Source organism: Engraulis encrasicolus, chromosome 4, assembly GCF_034702125.1.
Source record: "Engraulis encrasicolus isolate BLACKSEA-1 chromosome 4, IST_EnEncr_1.0, whole genome shotgun sequence".
In the NCBI taxonomy this organism is placed as follows: Eukaryota; Metazoa; Chordata; class Actinopteri; order Clupeiformes; family Engraulidae; genus Engraulis; species Engraulis encrasicolus.
In genome coordinates, this window is record NC_085860.1 from 14,473,223 (window position 1) to 14,488,222 (window position 15,000).

At 44.2% G+C, this 15,000-nt stretch overlaps 1 protein-coding gene across 1 annotated transcript in view; it reads right to left on the reverse strand.

Moving 5' to 3' along the window:
* The window catches only part of pik3c2g (phosphatidylinositol-4-phosphate 3-kinase catalytic subunit type 2 gamma), a 28,624-nt gene that overhangs the window by 1,433 nt on the left and 12,191 nt on the right, over nt 1–15,000 (reverse strand). The window contains exons 14-31 of the mRNA XM_063196755.1: nt 14,784–14,917; nt 12,819–13,007; nt 12,553–12,646; nt 11,925–12,019; nt 10,103–10,283; nt 9,374–9,481; nt 9,147–9,239; nt 8,282–8,411; nt 7,613–7,749; nt 6,700–6,869; nt 5,717–5,873; nt 5,034–5,143; nt 3,188–3,365; nt 1,836–1,954; nt 1,469–1,565; nt 1,302–1,353; nt 579–670; nt 46–171 (exon numbers count right to left, since the gene is read on the reverse strand). Of these exons, the coding sequence (XP_063052825.1) occupies nt 46–171; nt 579–670; nt 1,302–1,353; nt 1,469–1,565; nt 1,836–1,954; nt 3,188–3,365; nt 5,034–5,143; nt 5,717–5,873; nt 6,700–6,869; nt 7,613–7,749; nt 8,282–8,411; nt 9,147–9,239; nt 9,374–9,481; nt 10,103–10,283; nt 11,925–12,019; nt 12,553–12,646; nt 12,819–13,007; nt 14,784–14,917 (2,262 nt within the window). The remainder of the gene's footprint in view (nt 1–45; nt 172–578; nt 671–1,301; nt 1,354–1,468; nt 1,566–1,835; nt 1,955–3,187; nt 3,366–5,033; nt 5,144–5,716; nt 5,874–6,699; nt 6,870–7,612; nt 7,750–8,281; nt 8,412–9,146; nt 9,240–9,373; nt 9,482–10,102; nt 10,284–11,924; nt 12,020–12,552; nt 12,647–12,818; nt 13,008–14,783; nt 14,918–15,000) is intronic.

A 15,000-nucleotide genomic window follows, 5' to 3' on the forward strand; every position in this document is an offset into this window, starting at 1 on the left:
TTGTAGTCTACATTTGATACAGGTGGATTGAAGCATGTGTCATACCAGTTCGTTGAATGTGGGGTTGGTGTTGTTTTTGACCACTTTGGTCTTTTTCTTGGAGGAGTTGTTAGGGTCTGGTCTGAGACGAGTCGCCACATACGCATCAGGGCAGGAGCCATTTGGTAACCTCTGAAGGGAGGGAGGGAGGGAGAGAGAGAGAGAGAGGGAGGGAGAGAGGGAGAGGGAGGGAGAGAGGGAGAGGGAGGGAGAGAGGGAGGGAGAGAGGGAGAGGGAGGGAGAGAGGGATACACAGACAGAGAGAGAGAGGGATACACAGACAGAGAGAGAGAGAGAGAGAGAGAGAGAGAGAGAGAGAGAGAGATATCAGATATAAAGCTTCTGTAGGAAGGATTATACATGAGACAACAATTATTATTTTACTTAATTAACATGAATATGAATTGATATTATTAACTTAAATCAGTTACTGTTTCTCCATTTTGTATGTTTTTTAATCAGCTACCCTGCATTTACACCACAGAGGAAGATACATTTTAATCTTGGCGTAAATGCAGAGCTGTACTGACGAGACTTACAATATTCTTCAGGTGCTTGACCATTACAGACAGCTTCTTGTCTTTGTATGACAAGAGCAGCTGAATCTGTGGTTTGGATGGGCTGCCTGGATCTGCAATCAAACCATGATCAAACACTTTATTAAATACAGTTTTTATACATAATATATTGTTTAATCATCATCATGAGATAGGATAGTTTCTGGTATTCAATATTAGTCATATGATCTCAGTAAAAGTAACAATTAACAATAACAGTAGGATTTTTTTTATTTGCAGAACAATATTTCAACAAAACTACTTAGTTGAACCTGTATTTTATATTTATCAGTCTCTCAATATAATGGGAAAAAAGGAGGCGCACACAAGGCTTGTGTGAAAAAGTGTATTGAAGCCGAAATGTAACAACAGAAGTCTGAGGTTAACTGGAGCAACAGACGTTTCGGAGCTAGTCCATTCTCAATGTCTCCAGTAGGACACATCCAGAGCTGCTGGAGACATTGAGAATGGACTAGCTCCGAAACGTCTGTTTCTCCAGTTAACCTCAGACTTCTGTTGTTAAATTTCGGCTTCAATACACTTTTTCACATAAGCCTTGTGTGTGCCTCCTTTTTTCCCATTATCTTGAGTGATTACTACTTTTTGGGAGTGCACGCACCAAGCAATACACGGGTGTGCAGGCGCAGACGCCGACCTTTGTTGGTCTTTTGTCATATTTATCAGTCTGTAATTTAATCAACATACCTTTCATGGGTGTTGCGGGGCCATCAAGGAACAGACTGCACACAAACTCATTCTGTGTGTGACATAAGAAGCACAGGAACAAAAAAGAAAGCATTTTATAATAAGTCTACCCTATTGTATTCTCACACCACAACATAAATACAGCCTTGCAGGAGCAATTTACTTACGCCTTTACATGGACCCTCGAACAACTCCTTCAGGTATTTGTTCAACAATACCATTTTTCTGCCTGCCGTGAAAGACATCTTAAACCATCGGGGGAATCTGGCGAGTGGGTGGACAGGGACAGTGAATTAATAGCACATTTCAGTGAGGCTCCTGGGAAGTTTTCATAGCATACAGTAATGCAACTTTCACTCCAATTTTAGATTATAAAAAAAAATCCTCAAGTGAAGCCAACTTGACATTTTCACAGGGAGAAAAATCAGGCCTTGATCCATATGAGATCGCTCGGCTTTGCTTTTCAATAAAAAAAGATTTTAAAAGTATTGAAGTAAAGCTGTGACTCAACCAACAATATACATTTTCACTCACTGTGGAAGAGCGGACTCTATAAAGTGCTTCTGGAGCTTCTTATGAATTAGCTCGAACTGTGCAAAGGTTTTCTCGCTGATGAGGTAGCCGTCGTCGATATTCACCCTCAGTTCAAAGTTCTGGAAGAGAAAATCAAACGACATGTTTATTAACACTTATTATCAACAGCTGACCGTCCGGCGATGCCAAAATAGGCACGACATTATCCTGCTGTTGAGTGCTCTTGGAAATACTTAAGTCCAAGTATCCAAAGCACTCTTCGAAAAGATTTAAAAAGCTTTCATAAAAGGCTAAATCATAATATAAATTAATGTAGAAATTAATATTTTTATAATGATTTAGCCATTTATTAAAGCTATGTTAACCTTTTCGAAAAGTGCCTTGGATACTTCAACTTCAGCTCTTTCCTTTTTTAACAAATAGCACCATCAGACCACCAACCAATCAATTTATACCAATTGATGCAGCCCTATTTGCTTTGGTAAATACTTGACAAATGATGCTAGCAGTAGCCATGCAGGCTCTACCCACCACAGCAGGCTAATTCTCAAGCATGTTCACGACATCTGGACAGCTTTGTGAGACACAGAGCTTGGCGCGGAGCAGATGGGAGCTGTTTGCCCACAGGAGGAGCCTGGACTGATCAAAGAGCGATGTAATGCCACTGATGCTGTTTACCTCATTACTGCCCAGCGCTAAAGAGGCTAAAGAGGCCGGGGCAAAGGCGCTCGCCAGCCTGTCAAGCAGAGGAGCCAACAAGGGGAGGGGAGCATAACTCATCATGGTGCTTACCAACGAGGGGAGGGAGCATAACTCATGGTGCTTGACATTCATTCTGCTCGTGGCATAAATTACATTAACAGGGCCAAGGTCACGCTGTGCTTGCCATATAAATATAAATATGGCTCTCATGAGAATTGGATCAATCTTCCAGCATTCACAGTTTCCTTAAACGAGACATCAGTGCAATATCTACAGTACTAACACCGCACAGTTTCTATTTCACCTGACAATGAGACAGATTTTCTTAAATGTGACGTCAGTGTAGGATTTGCATCATAACCCCATAGTTTCTGATACAGATTTCCTAAATGTGACAACAGTACGTATAGTATCTGCATCCTAATACCGACATAGTTTCTGCTTCACAATAGTATCTTGAGAATAGTTTTCACAATAGTATCTTGAGTGGTATTGTGTGGTAGGTTTCTGAGATTTCCTTAAATGTGACAACAGTATAGTATCTGCATCATAATAATAACGACATACAGTAATTTCTTTTTCACCCGATGCAAGAGTATTTTGAGTGGGATTGTGTTGTACGCTTCTCTGCGAAATAAGCCACATCTCACCACATCTTTTCCCTTCACTGTGAACTTCTGGATGACCACCTCCTGGATGTTGGTGCTGGGGGATCCGGTCTGGACCGGTACTGGGGACGGAGGGGGCTTCTTGGACGGAATCTGGACCATGTTGTGGATCAGGAAGTTCAGCTTGACTGGGAAGCTGCCCATGCTCTCCTTAATCTTCCTATGAAGACAGAAAAACACACGTTCAAAACACTTGGACTCAGGGTATTTTCACACCTAGTTCCCTTTAGGGTGAACCAAAGCCAGTCCTCTTCAAGTGGACCAAAAAGTGAACCGACAGCAAAAGGACTCAGTTATGTTTTTGTTCATATTGTGAGTGTATTACAAAAGGAACCTGCTGCTCTTTCTGGTCCCGATAGGCTTTTATGGTGTGTCAGTCCTCTTTTTGATCACACCCGGTACTTTAGAGCTCTCCTCAAGTGATTACACATAGTCACAAGTGTAACTTGCCTCAGTATAGGTCTCAGTACGGTTCACTTCCGAGGAGTCCGGGTACACTTTGGAGCATTCACATATAGAACTAGTAAGCACAGAAAATACTGAGTGACTGGTCATGGGTTTGCTTAAATGGCTGAAAGGAACCCGGTGTGAAAACACCCTTAATTTGGCATACAGTAACACTATTAAAATATAACAAAAGAAAAGTAAAGCTCTGCTGCTCATCTGATAGTTGCATAGTGCGTAGACAATGCACAGTACATACAGTACAACTGTGAAATATGATGAGCCTTTTGTAGACTGACTGAGCTGGAAGAACAGGCTGATCAGATGTGGACAAGTCTGGGAGCATTCCCATGTCTGTGAACTTGGTGACCCACTTGCAAGTGATAGTGAAACAAATGCCATTTGCACTCATTTGCAAAACTCTCAGACATACAGTATCTATCTTCTGAAAGATTGCCCTCAGCGCTGCCCATTTTAAAAGCCTTTGACTCCAAGTAGCATAAAAGATATGTGTGTGTGTGTGTGTGTGTGTGTGTGTGTGTGTGTGTGTGTGTGTGTGTGTGTGTGTGTGTGTGTGTGTGTGTGTGTGTGTGTGTGTGTGTGTGCGTGCGCGTGTGTGTTCGTAATATTAATCAGCTGTCAAGAGTGTTATATACCAACCAATTTGCTGATATGCTATGGTATGGCTGCCTTGCATTACATTGAGCACACTTTTCTATCAAACCCACAATTACACTCCATAGAGACATGCATGCGGACAGCAGATCATTACATTTCAATTCCATGTATCTCCTCCTCATACATATTCCTGTGAGTCTACATATCATAATGCCAATCATATTATTTATTTCTTACACTGTCTCACCTCTTTGTTCGTCCCGCTGACCAACTCCACATTTTATCTAGAAAAACAGCTTGGGGAAAATGGCCTCAGTCTGAACTAGCATTTAAAAGTGAGTTTTTTGTTTTGTTTGTGCCTGCCTGGGGCCAGTGCTGATATGTAAACAAAGCAAACCATAACAAATGTATGGAAATCAAACTCATAATGTGTTAAACACAAAAAGGAAATCAGAGTGCTTTGGGTCTTCACCTTTTTACCTTGGTGCTCATCAGTGTACAGTTGGGGCTCTCAAACTTGGTCCAACTTTTTACTTTTTATTTAGCTACAATGCCTATGCGTTTCCTTCTTCAGGGCGCATGTAAATTTGAAGTGCAAATGTTCTTTTAGTACTGAAGAGTTCAGTGGCATGATAGACAGTGGAGTGTGTGTGGCGGGGACTGGGAGTGTGTGTGTGGGGAGTGAGTGGCAGGGAGTGTGTGTGCAGTGGGGAGTGAGTGGCAAGGAGTGTGTGTGTGGCTGGAAGTGTGTTGTAAACAAACATACTGTGTGAAGTATGCGGTGGCCTCCAGCTCAGAGTCATGTGGCCGCAGGTTGTTGTGCACATACTGGAGATCCTGCAGATCCTTCATCTCAGGCATGCCTGCACCCAGCATCTACACACACACACACACACACACACACACACACACACACACACACACACACACACACACACACACACACACACACACACACACACGAACACACATACACACACGCAGGAACACACATGTATGGACGTAAGTGCATGTGTACACACACACAGACGCATGCACACATACACACACATACACAAATTCCTAATCACAAACACAATATAACCATTCACAGTTAAGTACATAGGCCTGTACACAAGACTCAAATATGGATCATATGAGTCACAAACACACACCAGCGGTAAAAACAATACAGCCATTGTCAGTGTAACAAGGTTCAGATACAGATACATGGGTCCTACATATCAGCCAAACTGAAATTTCACCAGCATTTGGCTGGTTGACTGGTATTAATTTAGAGCCCCGAACTGAAATTTCACCAGCATTTGGCCATTTGGCAGGTGTTAATTTAGAGCCCTGCATGCAGAGTGAAGTTGGTGAAATTTCAGTTTGGCGGGTAGAAATGACCAATTTGCTAGTCACTTTGACCCATTAAGTGTGTGTTTGACATATGGGTTCTTCAGTACATACCAGCTGTAGCAGGCTGAGTACCAGGGTGCTGCGCCTCCTCAGGCCGTTATAGGCAGTGCAGCAGAGCTCCACGAAGCGGTGGAAACGCTGAGGGTTCTCCCCCCCGCCTGTGATGAAGTGCTGCATCTCAGAGGAGAAGATGAATGGAGTCCGGTCCCTAATGCCACCACACACGTCACATGCACACACACACACGTGCGCGCACACACACACATGCGCACACGCACACATGCACACACAAAGACAGACAGATACACGCACACACGTGCACAAAGGCACACAACAGGGAAAGATGAGCTCAAACGTCAAGAATCAAGACAAACAAAGATTCAAGGGACATTTATCAAACACTAGTTTCCTTTGCATAGATTAAGCCAAGGTCTGGACTATGCTACGTAACCTACGACTGACCCAGATCAGTTACATTAACATCAGTGGGACATGCTGTAATATAGTCCTATGAATTAAAGACATTATCCCTGTTATAAATTAGCTGTTACCAGAATGGCAACGGCCAAGGCCTTGTGCACTGTCATAGTGGTATAGTACTGTAGTTACGTTTATTCAGTAACTATTACCTATTACAACGTCCCAGTGTCAGGACGGTGTCTGGTAAGGGGCTTCTTCAGTAGAGGGGTTAAAGCCATATAAGTCTTTGCTGAACTAAAGGAGAACCAACAAGAATCTCCATAAACAGGGCAGAGTTCATTTATGTGCAGGAACCAAGTAGTTGGTTGTAATTTTTTAAAATAGATTTTTCTTGGCCTTTTATGCCTTTATTTAGGATAGGACAGTGAGAGAGTCACAGGAAATGAGTGGGGAGAGGGAAACGGGGAAGGATCAGCAAAGGACCTGGGCAGGACTCGAACCCGGGTGTCCAGCATAGCAGTCCAATGCCCTACCGTTAAAGCCACGGTAGGGCCGGTTGGTTGCAATTTTAAGACACTTGGTGGAAAGTGGAAACAACTACATAGCCTACTAACCTTTTAATGTTAGCGAACTTCTGGGCGTTTCCCATGATCTTGCCAAAGTCGATGTGGAACATGTGTCCGCTGTGCTTGATCATGATGTTGTCGTTATGGCGATCGCAGATGCCCAACACAAATGTGGCCACGCACCAGCCGGCACACGAGTGCAGGAAGTTCATAACCGCCTGACGGGGAAGACAGACGACAACATGGACAAATTATTATCTGCAGGTAATCTTGAACGAAGAGAAGACACCGGAGCAGCTCAGATGGGATGCTTTTCTTTTTAATTCAAGTGCACAACATGTTAGCGACTAACGTTTCGATGGCAAGCCATCTTCATCAGAGTCTGCAGGTACTTTGTATAGGCCTGTACTGAACAGATTGGCACAAAGTCTGTAGGGTTTTCATGAGCCTAAGGGGAACAGATTAAAATTGGGTACATCCAGATAGTCAGAATAGAGTTATGCTGAACACAGCATTAGCCTACTTGACTACAATAGCACTAAATAATAGACGTTTATGGGAACATTTTCTGTATGGGGAACAAAAGATAAGAAGCAATGAGCTCATACCTCAGCACTGCCCCTGGTTGTGCTGTATCTGGGCAGTCTTTGTTTACAGTATATTGGGCGTGTTGTCATTTTATAGCCCTGTGGCAACCTATAGGATATTGAACTTCGGCTGGCCTTTGATGTTCTGACAATAACCCAGTGGCTGATTTATAATGGCAGTAACTCAAGAGAATAGAGAGGAACAAAGCTGCATGCATGTGCCTGTGTGTGGCTCTGTGTGTGTGCGCGTGTGTGTGTGTGTGTGTGTGTGTGTGTGTGTGTGTGTGTGTGTGTGTCTGCGAATGCGCAAATGTTCAGGCTAGTCTGTGTGTGTGTGTGCGTGCGCATGCCTACTCTACTGTGCGGTACCCTACCTCTTCGTAGTTCTCCCATGTCTTGTTCCTCATGTGGAACCATTTCTCCAGGGAGTCCTCCCTCAGCACTCCCCCCAGACCAAACTCCAGGTGGATCTTGGCCAGGGTCACCGCGTCAGGCACCACCTCCACCAGACCTATGGGACACAGCAACACAAATACTGTATAATATAATCTGTATTTATTATATTATAAATAAATATTAATACATATAATACTATATTATAATCAGTATAATCTGAGGGACACAGCAACACACAGTATAGTATAGTATAAGGTCACCGCGTCAGGCACCGCCTCCACCAGACCTGAGGGACACAGCAACACAACACAATTGACCTACAGTACATTCATGAAATATAATATCGTACTGCACTGCACAGGTCACCAAGTCTGCCAGGGTCACCGCGTCAGGCACCACCTCCACCAGACCTGTGGATGGGGACACCATCTTTTTTGAGGTGGTGCCCTAAATGTGATGCCCATAACACACACTCACTTAATTTACCATGTCACCATAACACACACTTAAGTTTTCTGTTTGCTCCCTACAGTACATCTCTGGTGTGTGTGTGTGTGTGTGTGTGTGTGTGTGTGTGTGTGTGTGTGTGTGTGTGTGTGTGTGTGTGTGTGTGTGTGTGTGTGTGTGTGTGTGTGTATGTGACTGACCCTGGTCTTTGCCGGTAGAGAGGCATCTGTAGGTAACCATCCTCATGTCCAGACCCTCTTGAAGCCAAACTCTGTTCATCACGCGCACGATCTGCAGCACTAACATGTCCTGACGCAGGTTATCACCTGTCTGGAGAACACACACACACACACACACACACACACACACACACACACACACACACACACACACACACACACACACATACACACACACACACACACACACACACACAGGCGCACACACACATATGCACACACAGACGCATACACACACATGCATACACACACACACACACACACACACACACACACACACACACACACACACACACACACACACACACACACACACACACACACACAGATACACATGCATACACACACACACACACACACACACACACACACACACACACACACACACACACACACACACACACACACACACACACACACACACACACACACACACACACACAGTCATATCACAGTTCATCAACCTGCCTTAAGATATGCTACAGTACACACACCTCATATCAGTGCTCATCAACATGCCATAGGCAACGCTACACATACATACATTCAACAGGAATTTTCATGACACTCATCAAAACTGACAACATACTGTTACATAGACACATTCAGGTATATAAGTTTGCAAGATTGTCCATAAAAAGCCAAGGACTTCCGTCGCTGCCGTTGTTGCTCTAGCCGCTTTTGGTGTGTTTGTGCCATTACAGTATTATTATTGTGTGGCTGTGTGAATGAATCCTAATGTTTTCTGCACATACTTAGCAGATGACATGGATGTTTAGTATTATTGTCGTGTGGCAATGTGGATCCTAGTGTCTACTCCACATACCTTACAGATGACATGGACGTTTTTGCCCAGAGGGTCAGCGGTGATGAAGGAGACATCTAGAGGTGCTGCGTTGGAGTTGTAAAACTTACAGGCCTGGAAATCGATCACAGAAATTCCATCACAGGTAAATGCAGACCTACCTAGTGTACATCCAACAGTTAACATCGTTCAAATAGTGAGTGTCAAGCAACAGCATGACAAAGAAAACAAAGTTCATAATATCTTACATCCATGTCCACCCCCGTCAGCAGAATGGCTGGGTCCAGTGGCAGACGGCAGGACATCCCTCCTTTGAAGAAGTTGTCAATTTTCCACTTCTCAGTCGTCAAGACATCCTGAAGGGGCCAAGGACAGGAGAACAAGTCATGCTGCTGAATTGCGAATCACAACCTGGGCATGTAGCAGACTAAATGCATGACAACCCAGAGACATACTGTATTGCCTTCCAGATGAGGCAATAAAGAAGTGGATGGTTTGTTTCCATTCCATTGTTAATTCCGAATAACTTTGTTCCGGTATCATGTATACGTTGATTTCACTTTAACAACAATTCTGGTCGTTCCACGCATGCTCGTTGCTACGCGATGACACAAGAGGCAGACCCAACAGCATCCTCTGTCCAATGGAAATGCTTTCTGATCTCCAGACGTTTATTTGGAATTAAATTAAAGTGCTTCATCTAAACTCGACAAAGAATAATTCAAATTCCAAACTACTTAATTCGAAATTATTAATTCAGAATTAAAAACATCATGTAAACATGGTCACTGTTGTCAGGTGTGTAGCAGCAAATGTTGGGCCAGTGGTTGGGCCCTATGTACAGTCAGCTCCAATGGACCCCCCCAGCCATATATTTTCATACAACAGACTATGTGTGGGTCCCCTATGTACATGGGGCTCTGGTGAGTCAGTCACACTGTATCCCCCTGAACGACACCCCTGGCTGTTGCGCTGACCTTCCTCCTTTGCTTGTCTGTGGCGCGTATGTTATTGGCGGTCTGGGTGAGCAGGGAGACCAGCAGGCTCTCCCTCTCCAGCTCCTGCCTCAGCAGCCGACCGCAGCAGTGCTTCAGGGCCGCCACCACCTTGGAGAACCAGCCGCGGTAGTGAGGGTCCTCCTGACCATCCACCAGCAGCCTGCACACACACACACACACACACACACACACACACACACACACACACACACACACACAGACACACACACACACAGACACACAGACACACACACACACACACACACGGTAAGTAATACAACAGGGGCTAAAATGTCAACCACGTTAGTGGGATTCCTCCTGACCATCCACAAGCAGCCTGCAGGGGGAGCAACACACACACACACACACACACACACACAGATGCACACACACACAGATGCACACACACAGATGCACACACACACACACACACACACACACACACACACACACACACACACACACACACACACACACACACACACACACACACACACACACACACACACACGTCACTCTTGTCATCCTCCTCCTCCTCCTCCTCCTCCTCCTCCTCCTCCTCCTCATGGTCGTCATGCGCGGCTGCCTGGGGCACAGAGGGGTACACATATGCACACACACACACGCACACACACACACACACACACACACACACACACACGCACACGCACACACACACACACACACAGGAGGTAAATAATACAGCAGGGTTAAAAACTCAGGTCACAGTAGTGCGGCTCTCCTGCCTGTCCATCAGCAGTCTGGATGAGGGTGCACACAAGTCAGTAAGAATGAGGATGATGAGTGAAGCGTTTTCCAACTCAAAGAAAAAGTCTTTGCTCCATATTGTGTACAAGGGCCACTTGCAATACTGTGCACCATCCCTTGTCACCGTGTATAATTTAGAGATGCACCGGTTCCGGATCCAGGATCCGGTAGCCGAGGCTTTTCAGTCAAAATAGTTTGAGCCAACGTGATAAAAAGGGTCCACGTGTGCGAGTAGGCTATGTGTTTCAACCCTTTCGTAGGATCCGGTATCCGGTTCCGGATCCGGCAGGATCTTAAGCAGTGGATCCGGTATCCGGCAGGATCCTAAAAATCAGGATCCGGTGCATCTCTAGTATAATTTCAATTCCAGACAGAGGAACTGGAATATACTGAGCGTTTAGACTGACCAGTATAAGAGCTATACTGACCAGTATAGGTGCTGTATAGGTGCTGTACTGGGGTGCGTTTCTCGAAAGCGTAGTTGTTAGTAGGGCTGGGTATCGATTCAAATTTCAAGAATCGGTTCTATTCCGATTTTCAAGTTTCAGAATCATTTTTTTCCGATTCGTTCCAATTCAATCCGATTCGATCTGATTTCCGATTCGATTCAATGTCGATTCGATCCAGGAGTTAAAAACGTAGGCTATTATGACTAGAGAAGCAACATATTACATCTAGTATTATATAGATATTACTGTTGACTGCAAATCTTTCAAGTATTTGGTAGTTACTGATGGCTGGAAGACTGATGAAAAGGTTAACCGCAGCGCAAATTAATAATAATAATAACAATAAATAGTCATTATTAAAAAATCGATCTTTGGACGGACGAATCGATTATCGGAAATTAATGTGTGAATCGATTTAAATCGATTAAATCGATTTTTTTTCAACACAGCTGTAGTTGTTAGCCTGTTAGCAACTTCGGTAGTTGCCAATGGGAAATTGCACTGCAAACAACAAAGTAGCTAATGTAGATAGCAACTATGGTTTCGAGAAACGCACCCCTGACCCGTTTAGGTGCTGTACTCACCAGTATAGGTGCTGTGCGATGCGGATGTTGCAGAGGGATCTCTTCAGTAGCAGCATGACCAGCGGCCCATCCAGCTCCCACTCCATCTTTAACGCCTGCACTCAACACACACACACACACACACACACACACACACACACACACACACACACACACACACACACACACACACACACACACACACACACACACACACACACACACACACACACACACACACACACACACACACACACACACACACACAGTACATGAGGCAGTTGAAAGTCTGGGAGGTCACTGGTATGCAAGAGCATTTTTGGGCATCTTACAGGATGGGAATGAGAAAGGCCAGAGATAGATTACAGTTGTATATTATAATGGTAATTAAACAAAAAATAAACAAAATTATTAACATTGGCAAAGGCAAACATCACAGACACAGACATATGTTCTAAGTACAGAAGCCTAAGTACTAAGGCATTTTAGGAAAAATAAGATACAGTATTTCAATGACACATCATTTTTAACTCAGATACATGTACCATAGGTGTTGTGAGTATTTATAATACATGATACTGTGCAGTACAGTATGTATATAATCCATCCTCTTCAAAGAGAGACTGACACACTTGAGAAATACTCTTACCTGTACCAACTGTGGCAAGAATTCTTCAAGCTCTGCATCTGACACACGGTCAAAGTACTGCACAGCTGCAGAGCGAACCGTCTGGTCCTGAAAGCTGGTGGACATACAGCAACAAAGAAATAAACACAACAGACAGGCAAGAGAGTTGATTTAAGAGTGCAGTTGAATTAGAGTGTATTTGGTCACAGAGTTCTCTCTAAGAGTTGAATTAACACTGCACTTTTTTTTTACTGTGAAATGTGTAACAATGTCATGACCAAACCTACCTGTCACTGAGTAGGAAGAGAGCCTCTTCGGAGGAGCGCAGGTTCCAGTGGTCCAGGATGGTGTAGATCTCCGTCAGGTCCTCCGGCTGCCACTGGGGGGCCACGCTGAGCAAGAGATGCAGGAGGCAGGACCTCTCACTGCACGAGTAGCGCTTGGACCACAGCAGGGCTTGCTCATTCTCTGTCAAGCTGTGATGATAATAGACATACATTTACAGTACATATCCTGGATCTTTATGTAGCCCCATAATGCACACCATGGAACGCTGTAATAGTCATTGAAAAAGTTAACTACCTCAGTAGTACACTACTATGACATAACACAGGGCCTTTAGTACTGCACTATGATTTGGTCAATGACATTCTGGTAACAACTAATTTATAGCGCCATGTCTTAACAGGACACACCCACACCCACACCCACACACACCCACACTCACACACACCCACCCACACACACCCACACTCACACACACCCACCCACACACTGTATAGTCTCTAAGACTGCACAGGCTATTTATATGTCTATGTTGACGTCGGTGTTGTTAAAAGGACAGGAGTGAGTGGCTTCTACAAACATGGCCTTTCACTTTACAGTAAACAAAGGAGCCGGTTCTGAAGGGCCGTGGACTTCAGCTTATGAAAGGCTCTCTTACTGCTCTCCAAGTGATTTTGTCAAGCATATCTAGGTATGGAGATTTTTCTTCGGTACCCTACGCAGCCATAACTTTAAATAATGTGTCTTGTACAGGCACTATGGTGAGGAAATACAGTACACTGTAAAACATTGCAGCCAGTTAAACGTAAAAAAAGGAAGTTGCCCTGCTGCCTTAAAGTGGTAGTTCGCTATTTTAGACATTAAGCCCTGTTTGTGTGACTTCTGGGGTGAAGTAGAGATGTTCTCATCACAATTTTGACATTTGGTGCTGAACGGAGCATTTGGGTATCCAAGACTGCAGCCCCCCCACCTTTACATTGACTCCAATAGAGCACTCAAGCAATCGATTATAAAATGGCATTAAACTTTTGTTTGAGAAGACATGGAACTCACCGTGTGGTCAGTGGTAGACAGCGATAAATTGACCCGAAAATTGCAGCGAAACATGCCTTCTAACTGTTGTTTAGCATTTGGCGGACCTATTTTTCCCCAGACGCCGTTGAATAGCAGTAGACATCCAGCCAGTAGGTAGTGATAGTGTGTTGTTTATGTAGACATCAAGGAGCGAGGTAGAACGGCTATCTTTGAGCGGGACTGGCTACAAAAACTACAGCTTGCATACAAACCATAGATAGTAACGTAAACAAACTCACCCCCATTTCCGGTCGCGCGGAGTAATACTAGTCAAACCAATACAATCAATGAAGACGGACAATAATGAATATATCTTCTCTGGAAGCGTATTTCGCGGTGATTTTCGAGCCAACGTATCGCTGCCCACCTCTGACCACTTGGTGAGTTTCATGTCTCTGCAAACGAAAGTTTAATGCCATTTTATGATCGATTGCTTGAGTGCTTCATTGGAGTCAATGTAAAGGTGGGGGGGCTGCAGTCTTGAATACCCAAATGCTCCGTTCAGCACCAAATGTCAAAATTGTGATGAGAACATCTCTACTTCACCCCAGAAGTCACACAAACAGGGCTTAATGTCTAAAATAGCGAACTACCACTTTAAGTTTGTAAGTTAACTCAACTTGAGGCTTAACTCAATTGGACGCTTTCGAGTTGAGTTGACTTACAAACTTAAGGCAGCAGGGCAGCTTACTTTTTTACGTTAAACTGGCTGCAATGTTTTACAGTGTACAAGCTAGGTAGGCTAGGGCATAAGCAATGAACCTGACGCACGCCATTCCCATCATATAAATCTTGGCAGAGTATAGTCAGAGAGGGCACAGGGAGAAGTGCGGAGAATGTAAAATATCTTTGGTACAGGCAGGCAGACATTTACATATAAATGAAACACTTACAAGTGAGAGCAGTGTTTCTGACAAATCTGTGCAATTCTCTTCTTGAGCTCCAAGCAGGGCTCCGTGAATAAGACAGAGTCGGGCATGGCGACCGGCCGAACATACTTCCACTCATGCTGCTCTGGGAACTCCAACTGAGGATGAAAACATGGAAACATGCTAAATAACAGTCCATGATGTAAACAAAATGTAATGAAGAGTACTGGAGGTGAGGAAA